This window comes from Lolium perenne, chromosome 6 (assembly GCF_019359855.2).
Source record: "Lolium perenne isolate Kyuss_39 chromosome 6, Kyuss_2.0, whole genome shotgun sequence".
In the NCBI taxonomy this organism is placed as follows: Eukaryota; Viridiplantae; Streptophyta; class Magnoliopsida; order Poales; family Poaceae; genus Lolium; species Lolium perenne.
Genome location: NC_067249.2, coordinates 42,927,591 through 42,941,676, shown reverse-complemented (window position 1 = coordinate 42,941,676; position 14,086 = coordinate 42,927,591). Strand labels below are relative to the sequence as shown.

General features: G+C 50.6%; 1 protein-coding gene across 1 annotated transcript; it reads right to left on the bottom strand.

Moving 5' to 3' along the window:
- Positions 1-3,126: 3,126 nt before the first annotated feature.
- Positions 3,127-3,704, bottom strand: LOC127321572 (uncharacterized). The gene has a single exon (XM_051350595.2). It carries the CDS (start codon positions 3,481-3,483, stop codon positions 3,229-3,231), a length of 255 nt encoding a protein of 84 aa, XP_051206555.1. The 5' UTR covers positions 3,484-3,704; the 3' UTR covers positions 3,127-3,228.
- Between the last annotated feature and the right edge of the window lie 10,382 nt (positions 3,705-14,086).

Genomic DNA, 14,086 nt, shown 5'->3' with positions numbered 1-14,086 from the left:
GAATTTGCCATTCTCGCATAAGTTCCCGCGGAACTCGTCCTTCCATTGCATCAATACGACCATATCCAACCACTCTAGGAGAGCATTATTCCATGCCGCAAGGCGAGGTCCTGTTGGAGCTGAATCCTTTGAGATCCTCTTCTTGTATGTACTATCACCCTTTCTTGTTTCTCCATACTTCACCATGGAACTGCGGATCACCCGCAACCACTTGCCGCATGAAGACTTTTCCTTGTCGTGGATGACGCCATCACAACGCTGATCACCGCACAACATCTAGTTTTGGATGATATCATCACAGCGCCGGTCACCGCGTCATCTTCTCGCACACAAAAAACACCTCCTGACATGGATGATGCCTCCTCGACGCCGATCAACACACCGTCTCCATCAAGCATTATATGAGATTTCATGTTCTCATAAGTAAACTATACCTCGAGCCGGCACAATAGACTACAAGGAACCCATTGCAGATTTGATACCAAACCCTAGGCTAAAGTCTAGGACTACAAATCTCCATCTTGCACCCTCCGTGGAGGCATCCTAGTAGCCTTTTACCATGCCTACCACCCCATTAAGCTCTGGCGGTAACCCTTGGTTTAGATCAATAGACCATGTGACGGCGACACCATGGCGTCTATTTCATTCTTGGAGCCGATATTTTGGTAGCCGGTAGATACCTTCGATGTAGAAGGGTGAGAAAATGGCCCTCCCTAGCTCTCTTGGTATTGCGGATAACTGGCAGCGACGATTTTGGACCTATTGTGGGGAAATAGGCTTCTGAGGCAGGATGTAGGTCGATGCAGATGCGCATTGGCGTGGGGGTTGGTTGTGGTGGGCCTAGTGTCATGAATGTATTTTGGGGTGTCAAATGGCTATCATGAAGCTGCCTTCGAGACTCCATGCTTGGCTTCCTCAACATTCATATGGTTGGCCATGTACGGCGAGTTTCATGTAGTTGAGGTATGGTACTCATATTTTGCAAATAAAATTTCAAAATAGTGTAAGCCCCCGAAGGGATAACATGGTATAGTTCAATGAACCATGCTACCCATAATACTGAACACGTATCGTTTAATCTCAGTCTTTCTTGTGTTTCACTTAGAAAAACATTTCAATCTTGAAGGTCTATGAAAGCACGAGCTTTGCAAAAATAAAAGGTTGATACCTATGATAACCCCTTCTTCTGAATGAAAATGACGTGTTTCCATGTTTACTCGAGAAAAAAAATGTAATTCCGAAACATTCTACAAATTCCTCAAATTCTTGTAACTTAAGTTAGAGTGACTCTGAGTCGCTTAGAAGTGGACCCTCCATGTGATGCCCCACCTGTCAGTGACTCGAAGTTAGCTGATTTAAGCCATATGATCCGTGCCCGATTGCCAAATGGTGAGTCTTCAGTTTTGTTATAGTTTTTTCTGGTACGCTCCTGTTCAGGCTAGCTGAGAGCATGTCTAACAGGTCCCTTACTTTTCTGCCCCGTATATCGCGATTATTTCGCCCCGTATAAAAAAAGTGCTCGTCGATACACCGTTCCGTCTAGCAGACCCCGTATTTCATCCCGTAAATTCGTAAATTTAAAACCCCGGGAAACTTGTTCATATTCATAGTTCATCGATCATACATACGGATCAACGTATCTACATACAAAATGCGCGATCCTAAATGGATCGCGACTTCTAGTCGGAGAGGTCGACGATGTACGCGTCCGCCTCCGCCGCCGCCTCCCGCAACTGCGCCTCCTTCACGGTGGCGATGGCCGCCGCCTCCTCTTCCTCCTCCGCCCTCTTCCTCTCGGCGTCGTCCTTGAGGGACTCTTGTATCGCCTTCAAGAAGTCGGGGTGGTCCTCCTCCTCCTCCTCGCTGGCGAGCGGAGCTCCTCCGCCGCTGGTGCTCCCGATGCTCGCGTTCCAAGCCGCCTTCGCCCGGCATTGGCGCTCCCACTCGGCGCGCCACTCGTCGAACTTGGGGCCGCTCATCGGCTTCATCGGCGGATCGTGGTGGTACCAGCGCCCGCCCGCCGCGAACTCAACGAGCTTCGGCGGGACGTACGCGGCGTCGGCGTACCTGCAGGCAGCACGGCGGCTCCCGGCGGCGGATCTCTTGCATTGGAGACGCCACACGTCCTCCACGTTGTCCGGCGAGCGGGATCGCTTCAATCCGCTCGCCGGCGAGGCGGTACTGTGGCGGCGTGCGTCCATGCCGAAGCTCGGGTGAAATGTGGAGCTAGGTAGTGAGGGATTGCTCGCCGGAGTAGGATGGAGGAGGCGGTAGCGCACGGCGGAGCTAGGGTCCTGCGCCCGGTATAAGTAGGGGGCGGCGGGGCCGATTTCCTGGGCCCGTATTCCGCCAGAACGGGCCGGCCCAAATACGGGGCCTGCTAGACGGCCCAAACCGCGCCTGCCCCGTATCCCGCCGGAATTTTACGGGGTGGGCGGGTTATAAGGGGTCTGTTAGACATGCTCTGAAAGAGGTGTAGTATATATCGTACTGCCATGCCATCTGATCCTAGTACGGTTTTGGTACTGATTCAGCTGCTAGTACGATTTCAGTGCATCAGCGGTAGTAGTACAGTTCGTACCACTCTGTATTGACTTTGTCCATTTGATTTTGCTGTCAGCTTACGTTTTGCTAGTGATTTACGGTGGTGCGCAGTACGCACTTGCCAGTAGGGCATCGCTGGCCCGAATCGAGGTCATCGATCTTCTGTCTCCGATTGAGATTCAGATGATTAGAAAAGGAGGAGCCGAGGAGGGAAGTACTAAACGCAAGCATAGTACGATATGAGAGTGAGGTGCTGCCCATGTAGTAGTACAACAACAATGTTGGCGAGTTCGCCAGAGCAGTACAACCGGCGCCATCGCCTTGCTCACCTCGTAGTACTCCTACAAAAGGGGATCTCCTATCTCAAAAGCTAACCTATGGAAGATAGCTAGCCACTCTGCTAAGATGCCGCGAAGACATGGTAAGAAGGAAGACGAAGAGGAGAAAGAGACGCAAAGGCACCATTGAGTGCAGCGTTGATGAACCAACCGTCCGGCCGTGGCTGCAGGTTCACCGGCGCTGCACGCAGTGATGCCTCTGCTTTCTCTAGCGTCTAGCAAAACTCTACTTTTTTCCCCGATGTCAATATGTCATCCCAATTCGCAAATCCATTGGTACGAGCATTTTCACCAGGCACGCAGTGGTGTACTATACTATACGATGCTGCGGAGAAGAAGGGACTGATCAGTTGGGCCCCCAGCAGACGAGGTGGTGGGTCTTGCGCAGCTTCGTGTCCTCCGCCGCCGACGACGCCGGCCGGGCCTCACGGAGCGAAGCGGAGAGCGCGCGGACAGTGGGCGCGGCTGCGGCGCTGCGGTAGAGCGAGCGGAGCGGGTAGCCCCAGCGGCAGAGGCCCGCCTGGTCCTTGAGCGCCTCCACGGCGCCCACGCTCGCCGCCACCACCAGCGACGGCGCCTTCCTGCTCGCCGCCGACGCCATCGCAGCCACTATCTCCTGCTCTTGCGGTCTTGCCGGCCTTTCTTCCTCTCTGCACTTGGTTTACTGCTAACGTGAATGTCGTCTCGTCGCTGGTCTCTGCGGGGAGATTGTCATTTTTATACGCGATCAGAGGCGCCAAACAGGCGGCGAAACGGAGGAGCGGCCTAGGGGAAAACAGAGAGCCAAGCCGCCGGTTTTGGACTTCGCTTCCAACGAAGCGGGGCGGCGACAAGACGTCGCAGTACAAGAAAGCTGAAAATTGTACTGCACTCTCTCCGCTGCACAAGGAAAACTAAGATTGTTTTTGACTGGATTCATGTTGAAGCCAATGTTTCTGTGAAACCGTGGGTTGTTGTAAGACCCGGATCGGGATCCACCGTCCTTCCTTTTTTTTGAAATATTGGATCCACCGTCCTTCCTAACCACGTCGTGGGCTCGTTGTGGCCTCGATCGTCGCTATACTCTTCTGAAGTTTTTTCATACACACCTGTAAAAAGGCGTCCAACCTAGGAGCTTTTCTCCAATAATCCTAGACCTACGGATGGTTTCGACTTGCGAAACTTCTACGGACTGACATGCAATGAATTGATTGGCTGAGTTTTCATCGCCATCTTGAAAACGGGCGCCACGTTCTGATTCTGTACCTGCTTAGTGTTGTCGGTAAAAAAATTCCGTAGCAGCTTTCCGTAGATGTAGCATTACTCGTTTTCTTGCCTCATTCCTCGGGCTGATAGGTGGCGCAACTTGTTTATTCCACCGATCCGTCTCCCCTTTCATGCATGCCACGTGCAGACAACAGAGAAACTTACTGGTTCTTTTTTCCATTTTATTTCAATAGATTTAAAAGCAAAAAATGAAATATCTTTCGAACCAAGCGTTCAAATCAAAATCCGCTTCCACAGCTTTGCTAGTCGCGTCAACATCATAAAGTCTAGACCCCACGTAGGTAGGTTTCAATGAAAACAAAATTGCAATAACTTATGTGTCTAGATTGAACTACCTAAAATTTTGCAGTACGTGGGTGTTGTACTGTCAATTCACGGTAGGGCGGTGATGTACCGTGAGTGCACGGCTCGTGCATTGCCTTCTCTTTTCGCGTAGCACTGCCTTAGATCGAAGCGCACATAGCGGTTATAATGTAGTGCACCAACCGTGCATTGCCTTCTCTTTTACGTAGCACTACTTTCGGTCGAAGTGCAAAGAGCGGTTTTTGATGTAGTGCTTGTATTTCGTGTTGCACTGCCTTCGATCGCAATGCACATAGAGTTCAAGGACAGTACTTGCACTGGCTTCTCTTTCGCATTGCACCTCCTTCGGTAGTCAATGCACTATGTCGGTAGGCACGGCACTACCTTCAGATAAGTAGTGCACTGTGTCGGTAAGCGGTGCACTACTTTTTCTTATTTTTTTAGCCTAAAGGAGAAATTAAATTATAAGAATTTATGAAGAAACCGTTGCAAGAACAAGGTAGCTCGGTATCTTACCCATCCATGCGAGTGTTGCCGTCAGAAACTCACCGGCGAGCAGCGACGAGCAACACCGTAGAGCCGGGAGGCTCCCAGGACTGCGGCTGGCCCTGGTCCCTCGGGCGACGGCCCGCAATGCTCCTAGCACGCACGTCCGATGCTGATGCAAGGGTGTGCCACCTGACCTATACCTGGTCAGGAAGGTGATGGATTGTCTCGACTTAGTTTCCTGCATGGCGAACATGTAAACATTAAATACGAGCCCCGATTGGCTCTTAGGTTGCTCTGTGGATCGGCTCTAAGAGCCGATTGCCCCATGACTCACGTTGGATTTTACGTTAACATGAGGATCCTACCTGATCAAAACAAGCTAAACTAATCTACGATAGTCTAGGGTTTTCACCGCATAATCGGAACATCCTATGCGTAATTGAGCCTAGCAGATACGTAAGATGATGGGAAAAACTAACCCTAAAGAGGCCTAAAAACCAACATGAAGTTGATCCCCGGAACAATCCCTCTAGGATCTCGCTAACCACACCTTACGCACTACCGGATCGTTCAACCCGTTTATAAGGCCTAACCATGCGGATATCAAACCAATCCTTGAAGAACAAGGAGCGACTATAACAGATTAGATCTACTAGCTAATGAACAAGCAAGATGCTACCCTTACACCTAATGTAGGTGTAAGGGTAGCCAGATATTGAGGGATAGCGTAGCTAACAAGTACATCGTGAAAGTAACGACGCCAACCCCAAAACACCTGAGATAAGGGTGTTGCTCGCCATCAAAAAGGCTTCAGCACGAGCAACACCAAGAACGAATAAACCGATACTGCCTAGATCGCGCAATGCGATCTAGGCAGCATGATGCTTACCCGGGAGAAACCCTCGAAACAAGGGGTGGCGATGCGCCTAGATTGATTTGTTGTGAACGTGATCGTCCTCCTTCTCGAATAACCCTAGATACATATTTATAGTCCGTAGACTTTCTAATTTGGGAATAATCCCAACCGTGCACGAGCTAAACTCTGATTTAAACCTAACCGACACGTATTCTACTAAAGATTACAGATACACGGGCCACTTGGCCCAAACTTTGTGTACAAGGCCGATTCATGTATATCTTCCACGTATATTCTTCAAGCCCATCTTAATCACGGCCCATCTCCTGATCCGGTTAAATTCTGGTGATAACACATGCCCCCCTGGTTTTGGCAATGGTAATTCCAAAACCACTCTGGTTTTCTTCGTCGGGTCATGTCGTGGCAGAGCAGAACCGTTGCAGCATCTTTCATCATGATGCCTTGCCTTCTCAACTTCTCCGCGTGGGCACCACTTCCTCGGAAACTGTTGTGGCATTGAATCCCCACTATATCTCCTTTATTTAACCGTGCGGAACAGTTCGCCTCTTCATCCTCTTGCCCTGTTTCTGACCATCGGCACCAAAAAACCCTCCTCCACCATGGACTCTTCTTCCTCCTCGGCTTCGTCAACCCTTTCCTCCCAATCTTCTTCCTCGAGTGAGCCAGAGTGGGACTTCGACTATGTGCCAGATGGCCCACCTGAGGCTCTCGTCTGGTCAGATGGCGATATGCCCCTGACCGACGGGGAAGACGACCTCTGGTTCCTCATTGACGGGGAACTGGCAGCGGAGAGTGAAGACGACCTCCTCTCCTGGGGTAACTTCAACCCTCCTAACGAAGAGGAAGAAGAAGAAGAGGACGAGGAGGACGACGCCTCCTCCAACGAGGAGGAGGAAAAAGATGACACCTCCTCCGACGAGCCGCCGGCGAAGCGCATCCGCGGCTGGGCCTGGTCGGATGACGACGAAGACGATGATGATGAGGAGGAAGAAGCCCCTATTGAGGGCTACGGTAGTAGTGACGAGGAGCTCGCCAGCAGCAGCACTGGCGGCGGCTACAACGGCGACGACGAGGACAGCGACGGTCCTTAGAGTAGGAAGTACTACTGTAGGACTAGTAGTAGCTCCCAAGCAATCGGCTCTTCTTTTGTTCTTCCTTCCTTGAGCAATCGGCTCTTCGTTGTAAGAAAATCCTTATTATTAATGAAGAAGTGTTTCCAACAAATCCTGCCGATAGTCAAAGTCAACTCTCCCAGAGCCGATGGCACCGCATCGGTCTTCATCATAAAACGCAAGTGAGACCACATCAGTTGTCTATTCAAACGGTAACCTGCACCCTTCGTCTGAGAGGATAACTTCAGATCCCCAAATCGCCGCCCGAACAGATCCAACTCATAGTCGCCCGAACCTCAACTCACCTCCGTGCCTGAATCATCTCCGCAGCGGATCCAATGGCAGAAGCATCCCATGTCAACGCTATGGTTGCTGGTCTGAAGGTAATCCCTAACGACTCCTTGCCATCTGAATGAGCGCAAGAATTATCATCAAGCGCTTGAATTAATGCTCTATTTCACTATTAATTTAGGTTTCAGACATTCTGCTGCCGCATCCTTCTCTCCCAGATTCTCTTTGTCTTGGTCCTCGTTCCTCCGAGAGTCCTGCTCATTTGATTCCATGCGAGGCCAATAGAATTCCTTTCGTGAGCCAGAATTTAGATCTGACTTCCTGGGCCGACTGCCTGCGAGCCTGGCCTAATCCTCCCGAGGGCTGGGTGGCATGGTATCGTAGAGTATCCAAAATTCACTACGCCACCTGGGAAACTATAGGGATAGCCGATGCCTTGTCATTATCATTGTCTCCCCTTGAGAAAAACGATAACCTTTTGAAAACCATCGGCTACTTCTGGTCTGAAGCAATGAATTGCTTCATGTTTGGCCATGGCCCCATGACACCAACCCTGCTAGATGTGGCCATGATCACAGGCTTAGACATTGCATCCCCAAGCCCTTCTGCTTTTAAGCTGCCAAAGGTTCCTTTCACCCTGTCCTCCAAAACAGAGTGTACCAGCTGGGGTGCCTACCTCAAATGTTACATGAAAACCAAAGGCCCTGTGACAGAGAGAGAACATACAGCCTTCCTGAATTTCTGGCTGGAGCACTTCATATTCTGTGGCCCCTCACTTGCCCCAACCAAGAATTACCTCTCTATTGCCTATGAGCTTGCCAAAGGCACTCAGCTTGGCATCGGCAAACTATTCCTTGGAGAAGTCTATCGATCTCTTCAATTGATGTCTGTCAAACTGTTCTCCCAAAGGACAGTTAAAACAGGAGGCCCCTGGTGGTTTATTCAGTTATGGGCTCAGCTATACTTCCAAAACCAGATCCCAAACTCTCCATCTTTGACTACTTGCACCTTCCCAGACGCTAATGGGAAGCATATCCGATGCACTAGCTACGGCCAAGCTCTCTATAGCCTTCCGGGCAGCAAACTGATCCCTAAGGAGGCATCAGAGTGGTTCAGGATTTTCTTCCAGGGCCTGGACAATCCCCTGTTCTTTCCTTATACCGCATCTGGAGATTTTGAAAATCCAGTCTCCTTTAGGTTAGACAATTTTGCCGATGATCCTAGCACCCGGCACTTATATTCCATTATGATCCGTGCCTGCTTTCTTCCCGTTGGCATGAGCACCTCCAATAGGATCATCAAACCTGGGTACGAGTCTTACCAGCCAGTTGTGGTGGCCCGGCAGTTCGGTCTCGGGCAGGTGTCTCCACACTTCTCCCTTCACCACTTGACAGAAAGTAGAGCCGAGCTGCCCGATGTCATCACCGGCCAAAGGTGTTACTCCTTCTTTGATTCTCTATCCCTTCCAATCCCTCACAACCTTCGCTTCATCTCGTCAACCGACGGCTTCGAAACCTGGTGGTCAATGTGGAAGACCCACGCCTTCAGGAGAGCTCTCGGGCCATTGCTGAAGCAACTTGATGCTGAATATGATATCCCTGCAGAACAGGTACCACTACTCCCAAATACTTTGCAATGGCTCGTAATGATTGCTGGTCACCTGACTTTATTTCCTTGTAGCAACAAGATGGTCCAGAACCTGTACATGAAGACGGCTCCTCATTCCAGTTCCTTCCTCCGGCTCCCGTGGTTCTCTTCTGCAAGGGTTCACCATCCCTGAAGAAAGTCGTAATGCAGAGTCAGCCGATTTCGCCAAAATCGGCTCCTAAACGCACAGCCTCTTCTGGGCCAGCTGCCCCCCGAGCTTCGACCAGGGCGAGGAAAGCAGTAAGGAAAGTATCTGCCAGGAAAACCTTGAAGCGCCAAAGCCCTATTCCTTCTCAAGAAAGTTTGCATGTAAGTTGATCTACACCTTGATCAATTTCATCTTTCTCTCCAGGGCCTTCAACGTGTTTGTATTTCCTTCACAGACTTCTACTGAAGAAAACTCTAGCGAGGGGACAGAATTCAATCGAGAGCACTCCAGCTCGGGCGATTCCGGGAACACCACCACGCAGAGCCAGCCAGACCTGCCACCGTCGGCTTCCAGAAAAAGGGCAACCCCCGAACCTGCTTCCCCCCAAGCTTCCATCAAAACAGGGCTACGCACAAAGAGCCGATGCGTCAAGAGAGCTCGCAAGGAACCGCAAGTTTCTTCGCCAAGCCAGGAGGTTTCAAATGTAAATACTTCCCCTGGTTTATATTTCATACTAACCCATCGCTCCTCGCATCGGCTAACCATTTTCTTTGCAGACCGTCGATACGTCTAGTGAAGAAGTCGAGGAGGTAGTAATGCCAACCACCACTCTAGATCTAGCGACTTCCAGAAGTGCAGCTGACAAGGCTACCACTTTGACCAAGCCCACGGTGGAAGCGCGAGAGCCGATTATCTCATCATCGGCTGTCCCTCTGGTCTTGGGAGAGGTATACTCCTTTCCCTTAGCTTCAACTTTCTCCTTCACTGCATCCTGACGCTGTTCTCGTTTGTTTGCAAGGGTTGTGACCTCTCCAGCTTGCTAACATTCGACCCTGAATCGATCGACCCGGCCACTTCCAGAGTAAACGAAGAGCCAAGACCGAGCACTACCAATGGCCAACTCCAGCGCCTCAAAGCTTTGCTCTCCTCCACCATCGAGACATTGGTTGAAAACCCTGCAGAAGTGAAGGGCATTCTTGAGGACATTCAGCCTCATCTCCCGGTAACTTTGCAGGTGAAACTCTGGCCAATCGTGACCCTATCAGTCTTCAAGCCGAGGGTAAAGTTGGCTCGTCAGAGAATCGATCTACGCCACGCCCAGCTTCCGTTGAGAGCCGATATTGCAGACAAATGCCAACGGCTCAATGAGAAGAAGGCTGCCTTGGACGCCAAAACCGACACCTCTGTAAGCAGCACCGAACTTGAGACCCTTCGCAAGGAACTGGGGGATCTTGAAGAGAGGGTCAGAGTAACCAAGCAGCTGATCCAAGACAAGAAAGCTTTCATTGCCCGCTCTCACGAGGAAGCAGGAGGCCTCAAGGTCGAACTGAAGACTGATCTGGCCGAGATACGTGCTCTGAACGGACAGCTGGTGACGGGCAAGGACGAAGATGACGAAGCCGAGATCGCCGAGGTGGATCGTGTCCATGCTGACGCCCTTCATGCGCTCGAAGCATTTCTTCGTTAAACTCTTTCCATGTAATGATAAACTGGGCTTGGTCTAGAATCGATGTTTGCACATCGGCTGTACTTGTGTATATTCTTTTTTTTACTGGCCGATTTTTTGCGTCATATCGGCCCCCATATTCCGCTGTTCGTGAATCGCATAAGTTTATCCGTTAAGGTGCCCCCCGAGTCGAATCTGCCAGATGACTGCAGATATCGGCTCTGTAGTATCCCATACCCTAGCTTTCCATCACCTGCTAGATCAACGCTGCACACAGGCGTAATATATGATAAGGGTAATATGGGCCGATTGCCTGAATCGGCCTCCTTTTTCATTGCACTGATTGATGCGGATTTACAATTTATTTTTTGGGGCCGATCGCGTGGATCGGCCTTGCTACACATATCTAGTAGTTTTGATGTGGTTACACTGTCAGGCCAGTGGATAAGACCAGCCTCACCCCGTTTTTTTAACCTCAATGCGCTCACAATCGTCCAACCTTACTCCAGAGAGCGGCTCTTGGTCCACCGCGTCCCAAACACTCATGCCAGCCGTTGAAATTTCGGCTGTGTCATCTGCGTGGACGACCTCCACCTCATCGCCATCCCACTGTATCAGGCATTGGTGCATTGTGGATGGAATGCAGCAATTAGCGTGAATCCAATCTCTCCCTAGTAGGACGGCGTACGTGCTCTTGCTGTCGACGATGAAGAACGACGTGGGGATGGTTTTTCGGCCTACCGTCAGATCCACGCTTAGAACACCTTGCGCTTCTGATGTTTGGCCGTTGAAATCACTCAATGTGACGTTGGTTTTGATCAAATCCGCGCTAGAGCGTCCCAGGCGACGCAGCGTGGAGTACGGCATTATGTTGACTACTGCTCCTGTGTCCACTAGCATCTTGTTGACAGGTTGTCCGTTGATATATCCTTTTACGTACAAAGCCTTCAAATGTCTGTAGCTCCTTTCTCGTGGCTTCTCAAAGACAACTGGCCGTGGACCGCGGTCAAGCTGAGCCACCGATGCTTCCTCTGATCTCGGAGCGCAAAACTCTGACGGGAGTATGAACACCATGTTGGCGCCAGCCGATGTCTTATCATCGGCTTTCTTTGGTTTGGGACGCCACTCTTGCTTTTGTGGGCGGCTCTCCTCATCCAAAGTTTGTTGAATCTTTGCGGCCAGATCTGGCCGTGCCTTCCTCAATGTGTGCAGGTATAATCTCTCGGCTTCCTCCAAGCTGCGTAGCCGCTGTACCCTGCGTTTCTGAGAATGACTGAGTCCATCAGGGCACCACCTTGGTCGGTGATACCTATCTTCCTCTTCTTCATCGTCTAACTCTTCAGAATCTTCTTCTCGAGAGGACTCAGCTCGTTCGTTCCGACGTGGGAGAGGTCCTAGACGTTTGAACACTGACACATCTACCGCGTACTTCTTCCTTGATCTACACTCTGGGCAGCTTTCGATTGTTGGCAATCGGCTCATTCCTGAGTCCCAGCAATGTTTAAAGAACGGGCAGTCCCAGTGACGGTCCATGTCCTCTTGCTCGCCTGACCTTCCCCTGGTGCGGCGTTCAAATCTTTCGTCATCCCTATCATACCGACGATACTTTCTATCGTTTATGTCAGGCCGATGAGCTATGTCATCGGCTGTATCGTGCCATCGGCGTTGGTCATACTGACGTTCATATTTGTTAAGAAGGTGCTCTGAGAGTGGTCGCTGGTACCGCACGCTTCTCACTTGATCCTCGGTCACGTACTGTTTGTCATTGTATCGGGGCCGATCGCGAGAACCGGCCTCCTCCTTGTCCTTGCCACGAGAACGACTGCTCTCTTCTCTGTCACTGCTAGAGTGGTATGCAGGCCCTGCCATGTTGATACTGAACGAGAAATCTGGCTGGTGCCTCGCAGGGTGACTACACTCCACCATGTTGATAGCAGGGAACAGGTGCGTGTCCACTTTCATGGCGTACTGGCTGAAAATAAGACGGCCTTGTTCTATCGCCATTTGGATCTGCTGACGCAACACTTTGCAGTCGCTGGTGGTATGTGTGAACGAATGATGCCACTTGCAGTAAGGCCTTCCGTTCATCTCTTGGGCCGTAGGGATTCTATGGCCTTCTGGTAACTTCAGCTGCTTTTCTTTGAGCAAGAGATCGAAAATTTGTTCTGCTTTGCTCACATCGAAGTCGAACCCTTTCGTAGGACCTTGTGGTTTAACCCACTTGCAGGACACAGGGTTTGCCCCCCGAGCCCATTCAGCTACGGCCACCTCTTGATCTCCTGCCGATTCTTCAACCTCTTCTACCTCGATCAGGCTTACTGGGCGTTTGAATTTGTCCTGGTATAATTCTGGATGGCGCTATTCATATAATGATAGTTTCTGCACCATCGGGCGAGAATCCTTTCCACCTGATGCCATGTGAACGGGTTTTTGTGAAAGAGCCGATGAGATCGGCTTCGAGGATGGATTTGATCTCATCGTACTTCTTCTTGAACTCCTCAGGCAGCTCTTCGTACTTGACCGGCTCGTCTGCCATCTCAGAAGAAGATGTCGATGCCGTTGTTGTTGACTGTCCCACCGGGCGTGCCAGAATGTGTTGCCGTCAGAAACTCACCGGCGAGCAGCGACGAGCAACACCGTAGAGCCGGGAGGCTCCCAGGACTGCGGCTGGCCCTGGTCCCTCGGGCGACGGCCCGCAATGCTCCTAGCACGCACGTCCGATGCTGATGCAAGGGCGTGCCACCTGACCTATACCTGGTCAGGAAGGTGATGGATTGTCTCGACTTAGTTTCCTGCATGGCGAACATGTAAACATTAAATACGAGCCCCGATCGGCTCTTAGGTTGCTCTGTGGATCGGCTCTAAGAGCCGATTGCCCCATGACTCACGTTGGATTTTACGTTAACATGAGGATCCTACCTGATCAAAACAAGCTAAACTAATCTACGATAGTCTAGGGTTTTCACCGCATAATCGGAACATCCTATGCGTAATTGAGCCTAGCAGATACGTAAGATGATGGGAAAAACTAACCCTAAAGAGGCCTAAAAACCAACATGAAGTTGATCCCCGGAACAATCCCTCTAGGATCTCGCTAACCACACCTTACGCACTACCGGATCGTTCAACCCGTTTATAAGGCCTAACCATGCGGATATCAAACCAATCCTTGAAGAACAAGGAGCGACTATAACAGATTAGATCTACTAGCTAATGAACAAGCAAGATGCTACCCTTACACCTAATGTAGGTGTAAGGGTAGCCAGATATTGAGGGATAGCGTAGCTAACAAGTACATCGTGAAAGTAACGACGCCAACCCCAAAACACCTGAGATAAGGGTGTTGCTCGCCATCAAAAAGGCTTCAGCACGAGCAACACCAAGAACGAATAAACCGATACTGCCTAGATCGCGCAATGCGATCTAGGCAGCATGATGCTTACCCGGGAGAAACCCTCGAAACAAGGGGTGGCGATGCGCCTAGATTGATTTGTTGTGAACGTGATCGTCCTCCTTCTCGAATAACCCTAGATACATATTTATAGTCCGTAGACTTTCTAATTTGGGAATAATCCCAACCGTGCACGAGCTAAACTCTGATTTAAACCTAACCGACACGTATTC

Bases quoted from the DNA above. Each gene is read 5' to 3' on its own strand.
- LOC127321572 (XM_051350595.2), bottom strand. From the start codon at position 3,483: ATGGCGTCGGCGGCGAGCAGGAAGGCGCCGTCGCTGGTGGTGGCGGCG.